The sequence below is a fragment of the Oryx dammah genome, unplaced genomic scaffold (genome assembly GCF_014754425.2).
Source record: "Oryx dammah isolate SB20612 unplaced genomic scaffold, SCBI_Odam_1.1 HiC_scaffold_9, whole genome shotgun sequence".
NCBI lineage: Eukaryota > Metazoa > Chordata > Mammalia > Artiodactyla > Bovidae > Oryx > Oryx dammah.
Window position 1 is genome coordinate 3994763 of NW_024070193.1, and position 16378 is coordinate 4011140.

General features: G+C 49.5%; 1 protein-coding gene across 12 annotated transcripts in view; it reads left to right on the forward strand.

Moving 5' to 3' along the window:
* The window catches only part of TSEN2 (tRNA splicing endonuclease subunit 2), a 64905-nt gene that overhangs the window by 29921 nt on the left and 18606 nt on the right, over positions 1 to 16378 (forward strand). For 6 of the 12 annotated variants that reach the window (XM_040246708.1, XM_040246711.1, XM_040246713.1 and 3 more), the window contains exons 9-12: positions 7132 to 7168; positions 7950 to 8061; positions 12358 to 12447; positions 13354 to 16128. In XM_040246708.1, coding sequence (XP_040102642.1) covers positions 7132 to 7168; positions 7950 to 8061; positions 12358 to 12447; positions 13354 to 13413 — 299 coding nt within the window. In that variant the 3' untranslated portion in view covers positions 13414 to 16128. Of the gene's footprint in view, positions 1 to 7131; positions 7169 to 7949; positions 8062 to 12357; positions 12448 to 13353; positions 16132 to 16378 lie in introns of those variants that run through there. The other 6 variants (XR_005722149.1, XR_005722144.1, XR_005722145.1 and 3 more) reach the window with 3 other exon arrangements.

The window sequence follows — 16378 nt, forward strand, 5'->3', positions numbered from 1 at the left end:
CCACCCCACCCCCCACCACCACCTCTCATTAGTTTGTGATCCTGTGATGAAGGGCAGTCTTCTGGGAGAGTTTCGTTTGGCAAATTCTGTGCAGTCACCATTAATAATCATGGTGTACCGGTGATGATAGTGACAGCGATCGTTTCTTGAGCCCTCGCCGAGTGCCAGGCATTCAACATTCATGACCTCATTTAATCCTAACAGCAGTTCTACGAGACTGGTGCTCTCAAGCCTCATTCTTCTGATAAGGAGACTGCAGTTGTGATAGAAAGGGTCACCTGCCCCTAAAAGTTTCCAGGGCGAGTGTCAGAGCGCTACACTCTGAATGCTGGAACCCAGGCTCTTAGAAACTTGCCTATGGCACTGCCTCCCTGCTCTTTATTTAAAGGAAGGAGTCGGGGCCCTGCAAGCACTGCACTCATCAGAATATTGCTGACGGTCTCGTGTGAGCCAGGTCTCCTTAGGCGCCGGGAACACAAGAGTGAACACGACAGGCAAGCTGCCTGGGTGGGCTCGCTCCTTACGCGCTGGGAGGGGGACGAGCAAGCAGACATGGTGGGCACTGAGAAAAAGAAAGTGGAATACAGTGACAGTAAAAGGAAGGTGGATGCTTAGGGGAAGACTCTGAAAAGATGTGCCCCAGACACCAACAACTCAAGTGCGACCCCGGTGAGGGAACAGGTCCCCTGAGAGTGTGAGGAAGAACTCCGGGGGCCCAGAGGAGTAACCCTTTGCAGAGGTCCCTCCCCGGGGAGAGTCGGGCGGGGGGAGATCACGTGGGCCCTGGCACAGACTTGGGATGTTATTCTGCCTATTGGAAGTCTGAGGGGATCTCAAGCAAAGGAGTGGCTTATATTTAACAACTCGATTCAATAGGACCTTTGCTTTCTAATAGATGGTGGGGTTAGGGTGGGATGAGGGGAGCAAAAAGTGGAAGCAGAGAGAGGAGTCAGGGAAGCTGACCTGACCAGCCTTGCAGATGGAATAGGAAGTAGCGTCTGGGGGAGGAGAGGATTCAGGGTCACGCCTAGATTCTTGGATTTGTGTTTTGGACATAGTAAGTCAACTGGGAGCCGGGGGGAGAGGGGAAAGATACTGCAAAGATGGACGATTCTGGAGCCCAGGAGAGCCTAAAGGTACACTCTTGCCGGGGGGTGGTTGCATCACTAGGCCTGGGCAGGTGGGCAAAGTTTCTTGGGATCCCCTACCGCAGGGGTCCCCAGTCTCCAGGATCGAATGCCTGGCGACCTGAGGTGGAGCTGATGTCATGATAATAGAAAGGTGTGATGCACGTGAGTCATCACCAGACCCCACCGGTCCATGGAAAAACTGTCCTCCGCGGAACCAGCCCGTGGTGCCAAAACGTTTGGGGGCCGCTGCCCTCCAGCACTCCTGCTCCCGATAAGCCCCTGAAACTTCGCCACATCCACCCAGTGGGTGCTTCCTGGGAGCTCTTGAGAACTGCATGTGAGGAGCAAACAAAGATGTCAAGGTGTTTGAGAGGACTCCTATGACATCATGGCCCCCAAGGTCTACAGGCTCGATCATGTACTATTCCATGTGGTTTTGAGCCTTTCCTTGTTAATGCGCAAAGAAAGCCAGTTCAGTCTTTTAAATCCTTAGGGGCTCTGAAGTCAAGTGTGCTTAACCTAGAGTCAGAAGATGATCTTCAAGGGGTACCAGGCAACCCCCCCAGAATTTTATTCAAAATTGCATGTTTGTAAACGGGTGCGTTTTCCCGCATCAAGAATGGGTTGCTGTCGTTCAGTCTCTTAAGTCATGTCTGTCTCTGCGATCCCACAGACTGCAGCACGCCAGGATCCCCTGTCCTTCACTGTCCTGGAATCTGCTCAGATTCATGTCCCTTGAGTCAGTGAAGCCATCTAGCCATCCCATCCCCTGCCACCCCCTTCTGCTTTCATTAAATTCTTGAAGTGGGTCAGCAATATATATAAAGCTTAAAGAGTGCCCACGCCTCCAAGATAAAGGCCCCTGTCGTTTCTTCTGGGCCTGGGTTTCAGGTACAGATGTCTTAACTCTGGGTCACCACGTGAATGACCAGGATGACCTCAAGCTTAGCTTGCAGAGTCACCCACAGGTCATGGCACTTAAATGAGGGGAGCCTGTGGCCTGGCCATCACCGGCTCCCGCCTGCCTTCCTCCTCCCCAGGGAAGAGCAGCCACCCAGGCCGCCCGCTCGGCAGACCTTGGCCAGTGCGCTCAGTGAATGGGTGAAATGTGAGCGGGATTTTCCAGCCGACAAGGCCACAGTGACGCACTCAGAGGCGGCAGGGGTGACAGAGAGAGCCCTTTGGGGCTCGCGGCCAGCTCAGTGTCTTGCTGCCTGTGTGACCTCAGGAAGGTTACTGTGCCTTTCAGCTTCCGGTCACTCATCATGTAACATGGATACCATCATATTTATAAAGCAACATCTTTATAAAAAAAAGTAAAAACAGAAAGTTGCAGGGGCGGGACCTCCGTCGAGTGCGGTGTGAGCGTACCTTATCACATGTGCTTTCAGTAGTCAAGTCGTCTTTGTGGAGGGTGAGTAGAGAGAACTTTCCTCATTTAAAAATAAATGGCCTTATAAGGATGGATGAAAGGGTGGACAGACGGACAGACTTTTTAAAAAGGAAGGAAATCCATCCACTGCTGTTTCCCAGCTCCCCAAGGCCTTTGCCCTGCTGGGGGGTGTTTTATGCACTTGGAGGCACTCGTGTGGTTACTGTGAGCCCAGGTCCTGGCCCAGCAGCACCACAAAGAGCATCTTCAGGCCAGAGTCCGGGAGCTGTGCTGGCCTGTGGTGAGGGGCGTGGCCCCCGCCCCAGGCACAGCGGCAGGGTGCTGCCCGTGTCTGACACTGCCGTTTTCATTTGGAAGGCCGGCACTGCGACCACACACACGCTAGAGACGCTGGCACAGGTAACACCCAGGACACGCTCCCTTCACAGTTGTTCCTGCTCACAGAGGCAGTGACTCACGACAGAGGGCCGCTGTGAAACTCACGTCTTATCAGGGAGACTCTTCCCTGGACTAAGTCCTGTGAGTCCAGTTTCACTCCAGCAGCGGCACGTGGAACGGGCAACGCAATCTCAGGTCAGGCGCAGCTGCCTGGGCGCTTGACTGTGAATGCCCACAGCAGACAACCAGGCCAGGAACCACGCGAGAGCCCTTGCTTACACACATCCCCATCCCCCCGCAAAGTCCCCTTGGCTGCCAGCTCCTCTGGGCACCATCAGCTTGCCTGTTGCCTTTCTCCTCCCATCTTATTTCATCTTCACGCTCCATGAGGCTTGTGGCGCTCACCTCCTCCTACAGCTGAGGAAATTGAGGTTTCAGAGGGTCAGGGCAGTTACCCAGGGTCCCACAGCTGGTCGTTGTCGTCCAGTCATTCAGTCGTGTCCAGTGCTTTGCGACACCGTGGACTGCAGCACGCCAGGCTTCCCTGTCCTTTAGTATCTCCCAGGGTTTCCTCACATTCATGTCCATTGGGTCAGTGATGCCATCCAACCGTCTCATCCTCTGTCGCCCCCTGCTCCTCCTGCCTTCAGTCTTTCCCAGCATCAGGGTCTTTTCGAATGAGTCGGCTCTTCATATCGGATGGCCAAAGTGTTTCAGTGAATCAGTCCTTTCAATGAATATTCCCAGTTGATTTCTTTTAGGGTTGACTGGTTTGATCTCCTTACAGTCCAAAGGACAAGAGTCTTGGTTCTCCAGAATTATGGTTCAAAAGCAGCAATTCTTCGATGCTCGGCCTTCCTTAAGGTCTGACTCTCACATCCATACATGACTACTGGAAAAGCCATAGCTTTGACTAGACGCACCTTTGCTGGCAAAGTGATGTCTCTGCTTTTTAATATGCTGTCTAGGTTTATCATAGCTTTTCTTCCAAGAAGCAAGCATCTTTTAATTTCATGGCTGTAGTCACTGTCTACAGTGATTTTTGGAGCCCAAGAAAATAAAATCTATCACTGTTTCCACTTTTTCCCTTTCTGTTTGCCATGAAATTATGGGACCAGATGCCTTGATCTTAGTTTTTTTAATGTTGAATTTTAACCACAGTTGGTGAGTACAGAGATTAGGGCTCTTTATGTTTCAGCTCCATATAGTTCCCACTGTAGCTAAGTTGTATTGCCAGCCAGAAAGCCAAAAACCAACTCCAGGATTTTTATTTCTGTCCTAGACATGCAGTTGCTGGTGGCCTTAACCCAGAGTTCTAGTTAGTCCTGAGCCTCCTTCCCACCCATTTCAGTTTTGGATTCACGTTGACTATTTGGTCACGTGATTTCACAGCTCCCTGCAAATTAGAAGTTGCAAATCAGACAAAAAATGGGAGTCGTGGGAAGCCAGCAGAGACAGGATGTCCAGAGCCCAGAGAACCATCACGTGTCGTGGAGAGCTGGCGGCTGGCTCTGCCCCGGGGAGAGGCATCAGGGCCCCCGTGCCCTCACCCAGCAGGGAGGGGTGCCTTCATCCCATCTCTTCTCCAGTCCTTTCTAAGCCACCCTGAGCTTGCTTTTCCTACCGACTATGTGTTTTTGTTAACATCGTCCATATTTGTACATCTAATCCCTATTAATTCATAAGTGGTTTTGGACACAGCTCCTGAGAAGATCCTCCTCCATAATTATGAAAGTGAAGTCGCTCAGTCATGTCCGACTCTCTGTGATCCCGTGGACTGTAGCCTACCAGGCTCCTCCGTCCGTGGGATTTTCCAGGCAAGAGTGCTGGAGTGGGTTGCCGTTAACACCATATAATACCTAAGAGAAACTGGAGTTATTCATTAGCATCAGCTGAGTATTCAGTCCGCCTTTTCAGTTTGCTGCTTGTCCCCACAGTGTCTTTTGTGGCTGTTTGGGTTCTTCGACAGGCTCCACTCGAGGTTCATTTATCACATGGAGCATGTATCCGTCTTACAGTTTCCTAGGGAGGCCATGAGAAATGACCACAAACTGGGGCCCATAAAGCCACAGAAGGTCCGGAGGCCGGGAGCCCCACACCGCGGTGTGGGCGGGGCCACGCTCCCTCCGCCCCTCCCCGCGTCCAGGTTCCGGTGGCGCCAGGCGTTCCTTGGCCGTGGCTGTGTCGCTTCAGTCTCTGCAAAGTTCCTTCTCCCCAGCACGATCACGTTCACGGGATTGGGATGCAGACGTGTCTTTGGGGGCCGCCATTCAGCCAGCACTGCAGTCCCTTCAGCCTCTCCATCTAAGAGCCCCTCCACCTGTTGGTTTTCTGGGACGGGGACTCTTGAGAAGTCCTGTAGGATGTGCCACAGTCTGGGTAGGTGTGATCACTTCCTCATGGTTAGGCTAGGCTCACCAGTTTTCAGCCGGCACGGGTGATGTGTGTCCTTAGGGGCCGCGTCCAGGAGTGCATGACGTCAGGTTGTCCTGCTGCTGGCGAAGCTGCTCTTTTGCTGAGTTGGCTGTTGTCAGACATCTGCATTTTCCCTTTTGTAGTTCGCAGGTGCTTGTAGAGTGAGTGACCGCCTGGTACCCCGGTAGTTACAGTGGTCCCCGAATTAATCATAGCACGCGTCACCATTTTCACCAGTCACTGCACTCCACCGTTCATTCCACACGCCACATCCTCTCTTCTCTCTGTCCCTTCAGACTTTGTTTTAAATGCCCAGTATCCCTTAGACTGAAGTTTTCATCTTTTCTACTTGGAGGCATTTCTGTAAAACTCTCTCCTTTTTCGCTCTGGATGCCCTGTTACTATGGTAATGACTGTTATCACAGGTAACCTTCGAGCACCTGCGCCTACATTATTTTCCCCGATTCCCATAAGGAGATTGGAACACGGGTGTCATCGTGTGGTCTTGGCACTGCTGAGCCTTGAACAGGGGTCTGACTGATGCTGCGTTCATGCGTCTAACCCCTGAGATGTACCTCTGTTGTAGTCAGACATCCGAGGGCCTGAAGTGGGGGGTCAGACTTTCTTTCAAGCTGTGTCATCTTCCAGTTGAGTCTCATCCGTGAAGGGTGTGTAATTGATCAGAGATAATGGCATTTGAGAACTGGAGGAGATCATAATTTCCCTTCATGTCTTCATTTTATGGCTTGGGGGACCGATGCTCAGAGAAGTTAATGACGTGCTTAGAGCCCCGCAACTGGGAGTGGCAGAGATCTGAACGAAGCAGAGCCCGGAATTCAGCCTCATCCTGGCAGGGGGTCTCCTTCCACTGCACCACAGCCCGGACGTTGAGAAATGGGTGTTTAGATATTTACTTCCGTTTGGACCCTTACCCAGTGAATTTGAGCTGACTTGCCAAACAATTTAAATACGATTTAAATAGGAATTCTGTTCATAGTAAGGAAACACAACCATGGGAAGTAGAGGAGGAGGGTTGCTGTATCATCAGTAGGGTCTTTGACCCGTTCTGACCTCATGGTGCTGGAGCCAAAGGGAAACGTGATTAACTACAGGATCGATGTGGCCCAGAAGGAAAAGTTCTACCAGTTCCTCAAGGAAACAAAGCTTTTCTGCCTTGGTTTTTCCAAGAGCTCACGGATATAACTGTTAGTTAAAGTAATGCCTGCAGCTATGGTTGCCCCAAATTTCAGGGGCTTAGCGAACACTTGAAGTTAATTCTGTTTCTGTGAAATCCAAAGCTGGTATCCAGATGGTGGTTGGACCAACTCCCAAAGGGGCTGCAGGAGCCTGGCTTCTTCATGTGGCCCCACGGGCTTCACGTGGCTTCAGAAAGCAACAGGCACAGGCTTGGTGTCTGTGAGGACTTCAGGGCCAGCCAGGAAGGGCCCATGACGCCCAGTCGTGCCCGGCCGGTGCTCGGGAGGCTGAGACGGGTCTCTCACCTGCCTGGAGAAGGAGCAGACAGGTTTGGTGGGCAGATGGCTGCGCCCTATCTTGCTTGAATTTGGGTTTCATTTGTGGAGTGCGGGTGGGACGAGGGCGTTAGGGTCTCAACAACAGATTTGCTTTGCTAATTGCATTCTGTTCTGGGGAAAAAACAGTTTGGGTTTTGAAACTAGACCAGAGGGAGTGCTGCAGATCACCCAGGTGCGGAGCACCAGGTGTTCATGTCCCTTTGAGGATAGAAAGCACTTCATCAAGAATAAAGTGAGAGTTTGATTTCGAGTGGTCATACGTTTTCTTTTTCCTTTGCAGTGCTGTATCGAAAAGGCCCTCCGTTTTACCATGCAAGGTTTGGAATGATTTTTTTTTTTTCAGTTGGAGTGCAGTTGATTTACAATGTTACGTTGGTTTCAGGTGTACAGCAAAGCGATTGATATGCATACACATATATTCTTTACTTTTTAGATTCTTTTTTCATATAGGTTATCACAGAATATTGAGTAGAATTCCTTGTGCTATACAGTAGGTCCTTGTTCATTATCTGTCTTATACAGAGCAGTGGGTGTGTGTTCATCCCAAGCTCCTGATTTAATGGAGTGATTTTTAAATAAGGTAATGACCTAAAGGGACAGGAGGAAATTTCTGAGCTCCAGTTTAATTTTCAGAGGCGCGCGATTCCTCCTGGCCTAATAGGAGTCAAATTCCTCCTGGCCTAATAGGAATCAACCCTATATGTCTGTACCTTGTACGTTAATGTCCTTATGCTATAAAACAAATAGGTCAGGATAGTAAACATTGAGTTAATCTGTGTAGTTACTAATATAGAATAATTGTTCATCTTCATATCAGTGAGTGTTAGTATCTAAACAGGTGAGTGAATTCACAGCTTTCATGTTGGGAGAGAGATTCCTGTTCCCTTCCTGTAATTGCTGAAATCAGGCTGACTGTCTGTAATGTAAAGTATGAGTTTTTCATTAAAATATTTTTCCCAGGCATAGTTTAGGGGAATTCAGGACCAGATGAGGTATGCTTCTGTCTTCTGCATTGTCATTCTTGGTAGGACAGCATTCTTTTTAGATGGGTTGACATCATGCTTTTCATTTCTGGAATGCCCCTACTGTGTTTTATAGTTACTCTGTCATCGTGGAGCTGGTGGACGACCATTTCCAGGGTGCTCCTCGCAGACCTCTCAGCTGGAGATCCCTGGCTGCCTTGAGCAGAGTTTCAGTCAGTGTCTCCAAGGTAACAGAGCATCAGCTTTGGGGTTCAGACGTCACTTAAACGGTTGAATCTTCATATTAAATGTTTCAGAAGCATGAAAGTCATCTGTGGGCACCGCAGAGCATTTGTGCCAGAGGAGCTCTGGAAGCTGGCCCTCCTCTCATGCCCTCCCCTCTGCCCCCACCAGCGGGTGCACAGCTCCAGGGACTGAGCCCCAAGGTTCCCCGTGGGCATGGGTGTCAGTGAGCCTTACCTTCCTTCCCGGGGGCAGGGCCCACCAGCACGTGCTTAGAATCCACCCACACGCATTCACAGATGACTCAGAAAACATGGACACGTTTGTTTTCAAGGGAGCAGGTCTCTCAGAGAAAGAAAGGGAATTAATACTTTTCACTGAACACCTCTGATGACCCCCCCGTAAGAATAAGACCCAGTTTCCCCCTCAGTCAGTCTCTCCCATCAGGGAGCTTCCATAACCCTCTTATCCTTCTCCATCAGAGGGCACACAGACTGAAACCACAGTCACAGGAAACTAGCCAATCTGATCACTTAGACCACAGCCTTGTCTAACTCGGTGAAAGTGTGAGCCATGCGTGTAGGGCCACCCAAGACGGACAGGTCATGGTGGAGAGTTCTGACAAAATGTGGTCCACTGGAGAAGGGCCTGGCAAACCACTTCAGTATTCTTGCCTTGAGAACCCCATGAACGATATGAAAAGGCATGAAGATATGACACTGAAAGATGAACTCCCCAGGTCGGTAGGTGCCCGTATGCTACTGGAGATCAGTGGGGAAATAAATCCAGAAAGAATACAGATAGGGAGCCAAAGCAAAAACAACACCCAGCTGTGGATGTGACTGGAGATAGAAGCAAGGTCCAATGCTGTAAAGAGCAATATTGCATAGGAACCTGGAATGTTAGGTCCATGAATCAAGGCAAATTGGAAGTCGTCAAATAGGAGATGGTAAGAGTGAATGTCGACATTTTAGGAATCAGTGAACTAAAATGGACTGGAATGTGTGAATTTAATTCAGATGACCATTATATCTACTACTGTGGGCAAGAATCCGTTAGAAGAAATGGAGTAGCCATCATAGTCAACAGAAGAGTCTGAAATCCAGTACTTGGGTGTACTCTCAAAAACGACAGAATGATCTCTGTTTGTTTCCAAGGCAAACCATTCACTATCACGGTAATCCAAGTCTATGCCCCCAACAGTAATGCTGAAGAGGCTGAAGTTGAACGTTTCTGTGAAGACCTGCAAGACCTTCTAGAACTAACAAACACCCCCAAAAGATGTCCTTTTCATTATAGGGGGCTGAAATGCAAAAGTAAGAAGTCAAGAAACACCTGGAGTAACAGGCAGATTGGACCTTGGAGTACAGGATGAAGCAGGGCAAAGAACGCACTGGTCATAGCAAACACCTTCTTCCAACAAAACAAGAGAATACTCTACACATGGACATCACCAGATGGTCAACACCGAAATCAGATTGATTATATTCTTTGCAGCCAAAGATGGAGAAGCTCTATATAGTCAGTGAAGCCTGGAAGCTGACTGTGGCTCAGATCATCAGCTCATTATCCCAAAATTCAGGCTTAAATTGAAGAAAGTAGGGAAAACCACTAGACCACTCAGGTATGACCTAAATCAAATCCCTTACAATTATACAGTGGAAGTGAGAAGTAGATTTAAGGGACTAGATCTGATAGAGTGCCTGATGAACTATGGATGGAGGTTCATGACATTGTACAGGAGACAGCAATCAAGACCATCCCCAAGAAAAAGAAATGAAAAAAAGCAAAATGGCTGTCTGAGGAGGCCTTACAAAAAGCTGTGAAAAGAAGAGAAGTGAAAAGGAAAGATATACCCATTTGAATGCAGAGTTCCAAAGAATAGCAAGGAGAGATAAGAAAGCCTTCCTCAGTGATCAGTGCAAAGAAATAGAGGGAAACAATAGAATGGGAAAGACTGGAGATCCCTTCAAGAAAATTAGAGATACCAAGGGAACATTTCATGGAAAAATGGGCTCAAAAAGGAGAGAAATGGTATGGACCTAATAGAAGCAGAAGATATTAAGAAGAGGTGGCAAGAATACAGAAAAGATATGTACAAAAAAGATCTTCATGACCCAGATAATCACGATGGTGTGATCACTCACCTAGAGCCAGACATCCTGGAATGTGAAGTCAAGTGGGCCTTAGGAAGCATCACTATGAACAAAGCTAGTAGAGCTGATGGAATTCCATTTGAGCTATTTCAAATCCTGAAAGATGATGCTGTGAAAGTGCTGCACTCAGTATGCAGCAAATTTGGAAAACTCAGCAGTGGCCACAGGACTGGAAAAAGTCAGTTTTTATTCCAATCCCAAAGAAAGGCAATGCCAAAGAATGCTCAAATTACCACACAATTGCACTCATCTCACACGCTAGCAAAGTAATGCTCAAAATTCTCCAAGCCAGGCTTCAGCAATACGTGAACCGTGAACTTCCAGGTGTTCAAGCTGGTTTTCGAAAAGACAGAGGAACCAGAGATCAGATTCCAACATCCGCTGGATCATCGAAAAAGCAAGAAAGTTCCAGAAAAACATCTATTTCTGCTTTATTGACTATGCCAAAGCCTTTGACTGTGTGGATGACAATAAACTCTAGAAAATTCTGAAAGAGATGGGAATACCAGACCACCTGACCTGCCTCTTGAGAAATCCGTATGCAGGTCAGGAAGCAATAGTTAGAACTGGACATGGAACAACAGACTGGTTCCAAATAGGGAAAGGAGTACATCAAGGCTGTATATTTTCACAGCTTATTTAACATCTATGCAAAGTATATCATGAGAAATGCTGGGCTGGAAGAAGCACAAGCTGGAATCAAGATTGCCGGGAGAAGTATCAACAACCTCAGATATGCAGATGACACCACCCTTATGGCAAAAAGTGAAGAGGAACTAAAAAGCCTCTTGATGAAAGTGAAAGAGGAGAGTGAAAAAGTTGGCTTAAAGCTCAACATTCAGAAAACTAAGATCATGGCATCTGGTCCCATCACTTCATGGCAAATAGATGGGGAAACAGTGTCAGACTTTATTTTTGGGGGCTCCAAAATCACTGCAGATGGTGATTGCAGCCGTGAAATTAAAAGACGCTTACTCCTTGGAAGGAAAGTTATGACCAACCTTGACAGTGTATTAAAATGCAGAGACATTACTTTGCCAACAGAGGTCTGTCTAGTCAAGGCTATGGTTTTTCCATTAGTCATGTATGGATGTGAGAGTTGAACTGTAAAGAAAGCTGAGTGCGAAAGAATTGATGCTTTTGAACTGTAGTGTTGGAGAAGACTCTTGAGAGTCCCATGGACTGCAAGGAGATCCAACCAGTCCATCCTAAAGGAGATCAGTCCTGAGTGTTCATTGGAAGGAATGATGCTGAAACTCAAGCTCCAATACTTTGGCCACCTGATGTGCAGAGCTGACTCATTTGAAAAGACCCTGATGCTGGAAAAGATTGAGGGCAGGAGGAGAAGGGAGACGACAGAGGATGAGATGTTTGGGTGGCATCACTGACTCAATGGATATGAGTTTGGGTAAACGCAGGGAGTTGGTGATGGACAGGGAGGCCTGGCATGCTGCAGTCCATGGGGTCGCAAAGAGTCAGACATGACTGAGCGACTGAACTAACTAACTGAACACCTTATGTCTTCTCCACCATCCTGTTGTTATCTGAAGGGCGAGGAGTCAGTGTTAGGGAGGTCGGGTGATAAATCCGCGCTCACACAGCTCATGTGCGGAACCGGATTCAAACCCAGGGCCCCGTGAGCACCCGGCTTGTGTTTGCCTCCATCCCACTCCTGGCAGGATAGGAGGGATGGTTCACCCTGTACCTGGACTACAAGCAATGAACGTGCGGTGTCCTCTGTTAGTAGTTCGAGCTCCCTGTCCCGCTTCTGGAGGCTCAGGCGGCCCTGGGGGAGGGGCCAGCGGGAGCCCACGGCAGCTGCCTGCGTGCAGGCTAAGCTGCTGAGGCGTCAGCCTGTGAGAGTGGCTTTGTCCTGTAGAATTAGGGGTCTGTCTGACCGCAGGGTTGAGCACTGTAAACCCTGCGTCTGTTGCCAGTGTATGTGCTGTGCCTGCGGTCGCCTGCTGGGTCAGCGATCACCAGATGGCCCATCTTCGGTTTGGAACGCCAGGTTACGTTCCTGAGGGGAGACGGCCATGCTTGTGAGTTGCGAGGGGGTGGAGAGGCCCACGTTTCTTGCGCACGCACTCGGGTTTGTATTTCTGTTTTGTGCAACACGGAGTTTGTTTTTCCATGTCTCCTTAGGAACTTATGCTGTGCTATTTGATTAAACCCTCCACCATGACCGACAAGGACATGGAGTCACCTGAATGTATGAAACAAGTTAAAGTTCAAGTAAGTGAACTCAGAGCCAAGTTCACGTCATCTGGAAGGCTCTGCCCATCACGTTGTGTCTGTCCTCTGGAAGGTGTGTGCCCCAGACAGGACAGGATCAGCGCCTCCCCTCCGCCCTCCGAGACCCTTCCCCGCTGAACCCAGTCTCGCTCCCCCTCAATCCCGTGGCCCCGCGGCCTCGATGCCCTCTGGTTTCTGTCTCCAGTGCTCAGCCAGAACCACCTGCACTGCCGGCCTGGGGCCAGCCCGGCCTCTCCTGGTGCTCAGTCCCCGAGACAAGGGTTGCTGACAGCCTGCTGCCCCCCTGAACTTCCGGTCTGGCTCCGGGGCCTGGGCCGTGCTGAGGCTCCCCCATCTTCCTGGAGGGTGTTTCTCCGCCGGGACTGCCAGTCCACCCTCCAGTCGCCCAGTCTCGGTTAATACTTCTGTCCCTCCTTGTTCCCACGCCCCACGCCCTGCTGTATGCCTGCAGAGTCCATCTCCAGGGCCTCATCCTGCTGTTTTTCCTTACTGTGTCCACGGGGTTAGATTTTCAGTAAATCCCACTCCAGAGCCTGGAGTCCCTTCTCTGTGCTGCCCCAGACACACCAGAGCCATCATGGACCCGGTTCTGTGTCAGACATCAAGCTCACGCCAGCACTCCCTGTTCTTGAAACGTGCTGCCAGACAACCACCATTGCGGCCAGGGGAGCTCTTAGAATCCCGGGGTTCTGCCCGTAGGTGCCGTTTCCATGCTGGGGTTGCCGCATTCGCGTTCCTCCCATGATTAGTTGCAAGGAACAGGAGCAGGTGCCGTCCCTGTACAGACAAGCGGCTGTGAAACATCCCTGTGATGCCGCGTGTCTAGTGTGTTCGTGTATTTCTGCTTCCAAAATTCAGCTGCCTTTGTGTTTGGATTGGTTCCAGGAGGTGATTCTCAGCCGTTGGGTCTCTTCACGGGAGAGGAGCGACCAGGACGAACTTTAACAATTCAGCCTCAGGTTTCTAGTCTCTCCGGCAGATACCACTGAACTTCCTGCATAAACCAAATTCAGGCCAGGTACAAAGTCCTTTCGTGGTAATCGCCCCTTAATGTAAAAGTTGTAAAGGACATGGTGCTTCCAGCACCAGAAAGTGTTAGTATTTTAAAAGTTAAAATTCACGGAGGAAATCAGCCCTGTGCAGGGACCACAGGTTCTGTCCTTGGATTGCTCGCTCACCGACCCCCAGCCTCTCGCCCTGGCGCCTCAGCGGTTCTGGGAGCCGGACTCTCCCAGCAGCAGGGAACTTCTGTTAGTCTCTGATTTTACCTGAAACGGTGGTTTCACCGCAGGCGGCTCAGCCCTGTGCACCTGCCTCTTGAAACCCACGTCGAGTCTGTCCTGGAGGAGGGTTCTCTGTCCACAGGTCCCAGCTCTCCAGGAACTTTTACCCCAACATGGAAAATTCCATGTACTGTCTCCCAAGGACTGCTGTGTCATAAGAAGCATTTTAAGACAAGTTACCTCATATTTCTCAGTGACCTCATCGGCAGGCATGTTGTGTAGAGCCCACAGCAGTATGGCACAGCTAGATGACGGTTGTATATTGCTTCACCAAACTTGTTACGAAATAAAAATATGTGGTGAGAAAAATGAATCGAGGTGTTTGGTGAGTGCGATTAATATTTCATAAAACACACTAGACGAAGCAAGTAAAATTACTTTGTAAAAAAAGCAAAGGAAAACAGAATTGTATAGATGACAATGAAGAGTGTTACCCGAGGGCCAGGAGTGAGTCGGGGTGAGTGAGCAGTGTCTGAGATTCAGTGCCCAGATCCACACCCCTGGTGGGCAGGCTTCTCCTTGGCACTGACTATCCCGGAAGCAGACAGTTAAGAATCATCTTTGGAAGCCATGCGATGGGAAAACCAAGGCAGGCCTGTTTGCTTCCCGCTCACCTTGGTGTCGGAGCTCCTGGCGACTGAAGTTCTACTTGAGGCTGTGTGTGCCGCGCGCTGCTTCTCTCCTCCGCCCGATCCTGCTCTCACAGCCAGATGGTTAAGTCTGCGTCTTCAGATTTGGCGTCCAGACGGTGGAGCTCTGTTTACCCCCTCCCCACTTCAGACCAGTAACGCCCAGTGTGAAAGCACTCTTTGCTCTTCATTAGTAACAGGACAAGTTGGTCAGCATTTTTATCATCCACCTTGCTTACTCCAGGCTCCCTTAGACAAAGGCTTGGCTTTGAATCATCACTTTCTTGAAACCTTGACAAGTCAGCAAAAAAAGTTTCCAGAGCCATCTCCTTCCTGTTTGATTTATCCTTCGTGAGGCCCTTTCTTTCCAAGCCTAATCAGGGGATCGAATGCCTTAATGGTAGACACTCTTGCCATCATGAGTCCTTCACCAGAGGATCATCACCCTCTCAGCCCTCCAGATACTGTGTCATCAGTTAATAGCCTCAAAGATTGTGGTGACTCCTTGGAATAAAGGCTCCAGAAAAGGTGTAGGAAAGCATGAAGACCACAGTTATGACTTGTAACTGAAAGCTCCAGAAGGGTGCCTACAAGGCTTGAGGGAAAGATTCTGCCCCATCATGTATGGTTTGAATACCAGGTAGCCGGCCGTGCACTCTGAGCATCAGAGGATGATACACCAGCTGAGGTTAGAGACAGCCCTGCAGGAGATACACCAGCTGAGGTTAGAGACAGCCCTGCAGGAGATACACCAGCTGGGGTTAGATACAGCCCTGGAGGAGATACACCAGCCGAGGTTTTGGTTTACGTCACCCTCGCAGTCTCCAGCTGAAAGCAGGATCTGCTTACCTGTGGAAGTGTTAGACCTAACCCTCTTTCTTACCTTCTGAAATGTACAACATGGCATTTGTTTGGAGTAGGAAATGGCAACCCACTCCAGCATTCTTGCCTGGAGAATCCCATAGAGGAGTCTGGCAGGCTGCAGTCTGGGGGGGTCTCAAAGAGTTGGACACAGCGGAGCATACATATGCTGTGACATTTGTTTTCAAAAAAAAGTTGAGTTTAATCAAGACAGGCAGTTGGCCCTGTGGTGCAGCCCCTCCAGCAGTTTCTGGGGTTTGCTGCTGCAGCCTGCCCACCCCTCCTTCAAAGCATCAGGCTCACGTGGTTCTTAAATCTCACAGGCCTTCCAGGCCAGCTTAAAAACCAAAGTCTGTCGCCAGATCCTCACTCCCCATCGCTTTTCTAACTCTCCCTCTGTGCCAGCACGGGCTCAGTGGCATCACGCTGACTGGTTTGCATCCAACTCGACCACTTACTGACTGTGAGACCCTAACTTTGGTTTCTTCATATGTTAGGAGGGATTAGTTTTACCAGCATACACACACAGTGGAACAGACTGTTCAGCCACAAAAAGGAATGAATACTGACCCACGCTCCAACACAGACGGACCTCGGAACATTATGCCAAGTGAGAAGCCGACGCAAAAGGTCACATGATTGCGGTCATATACGCAAGCAGATACGTCCATACAGAACTCAGATTGGTGTGGTCACCAGAGCCTACAGCGAGGGGGAGGTGGGGAGAAACTGGTTAGTGGGTACGGACTCTCCTTTCGGGGCGATGAAGTGCTCTAGCACCAGATAGAGCTGCTGGTTGTACGACATTGTCCATGTACTAAATGCCATTAAATTGTTCAGAGTTTTTATATCTTTGTATTTTACATAAAAATAAAGTTAAATATCATTAACATGATATGAATCTCACCTCAATAAGACAAAGTAAAAATAATGATACAGTGTTACTGGGAATTCCCTGGCAGTTTGGTGGTTAGGACTTGGTGCTTTCACTACCGTGGGCCCTGGTCAGGGAACTAAGATCCTGCAAAAGCCGTACACCGTGGCCAAAAATAATAATGACATTACTGACCCCAGCAGGTTGCTGGAGGATGCAGTAGGTTGATCCGTGCAAGGTTCTTTAGCTCAGAGCCTGGCCCG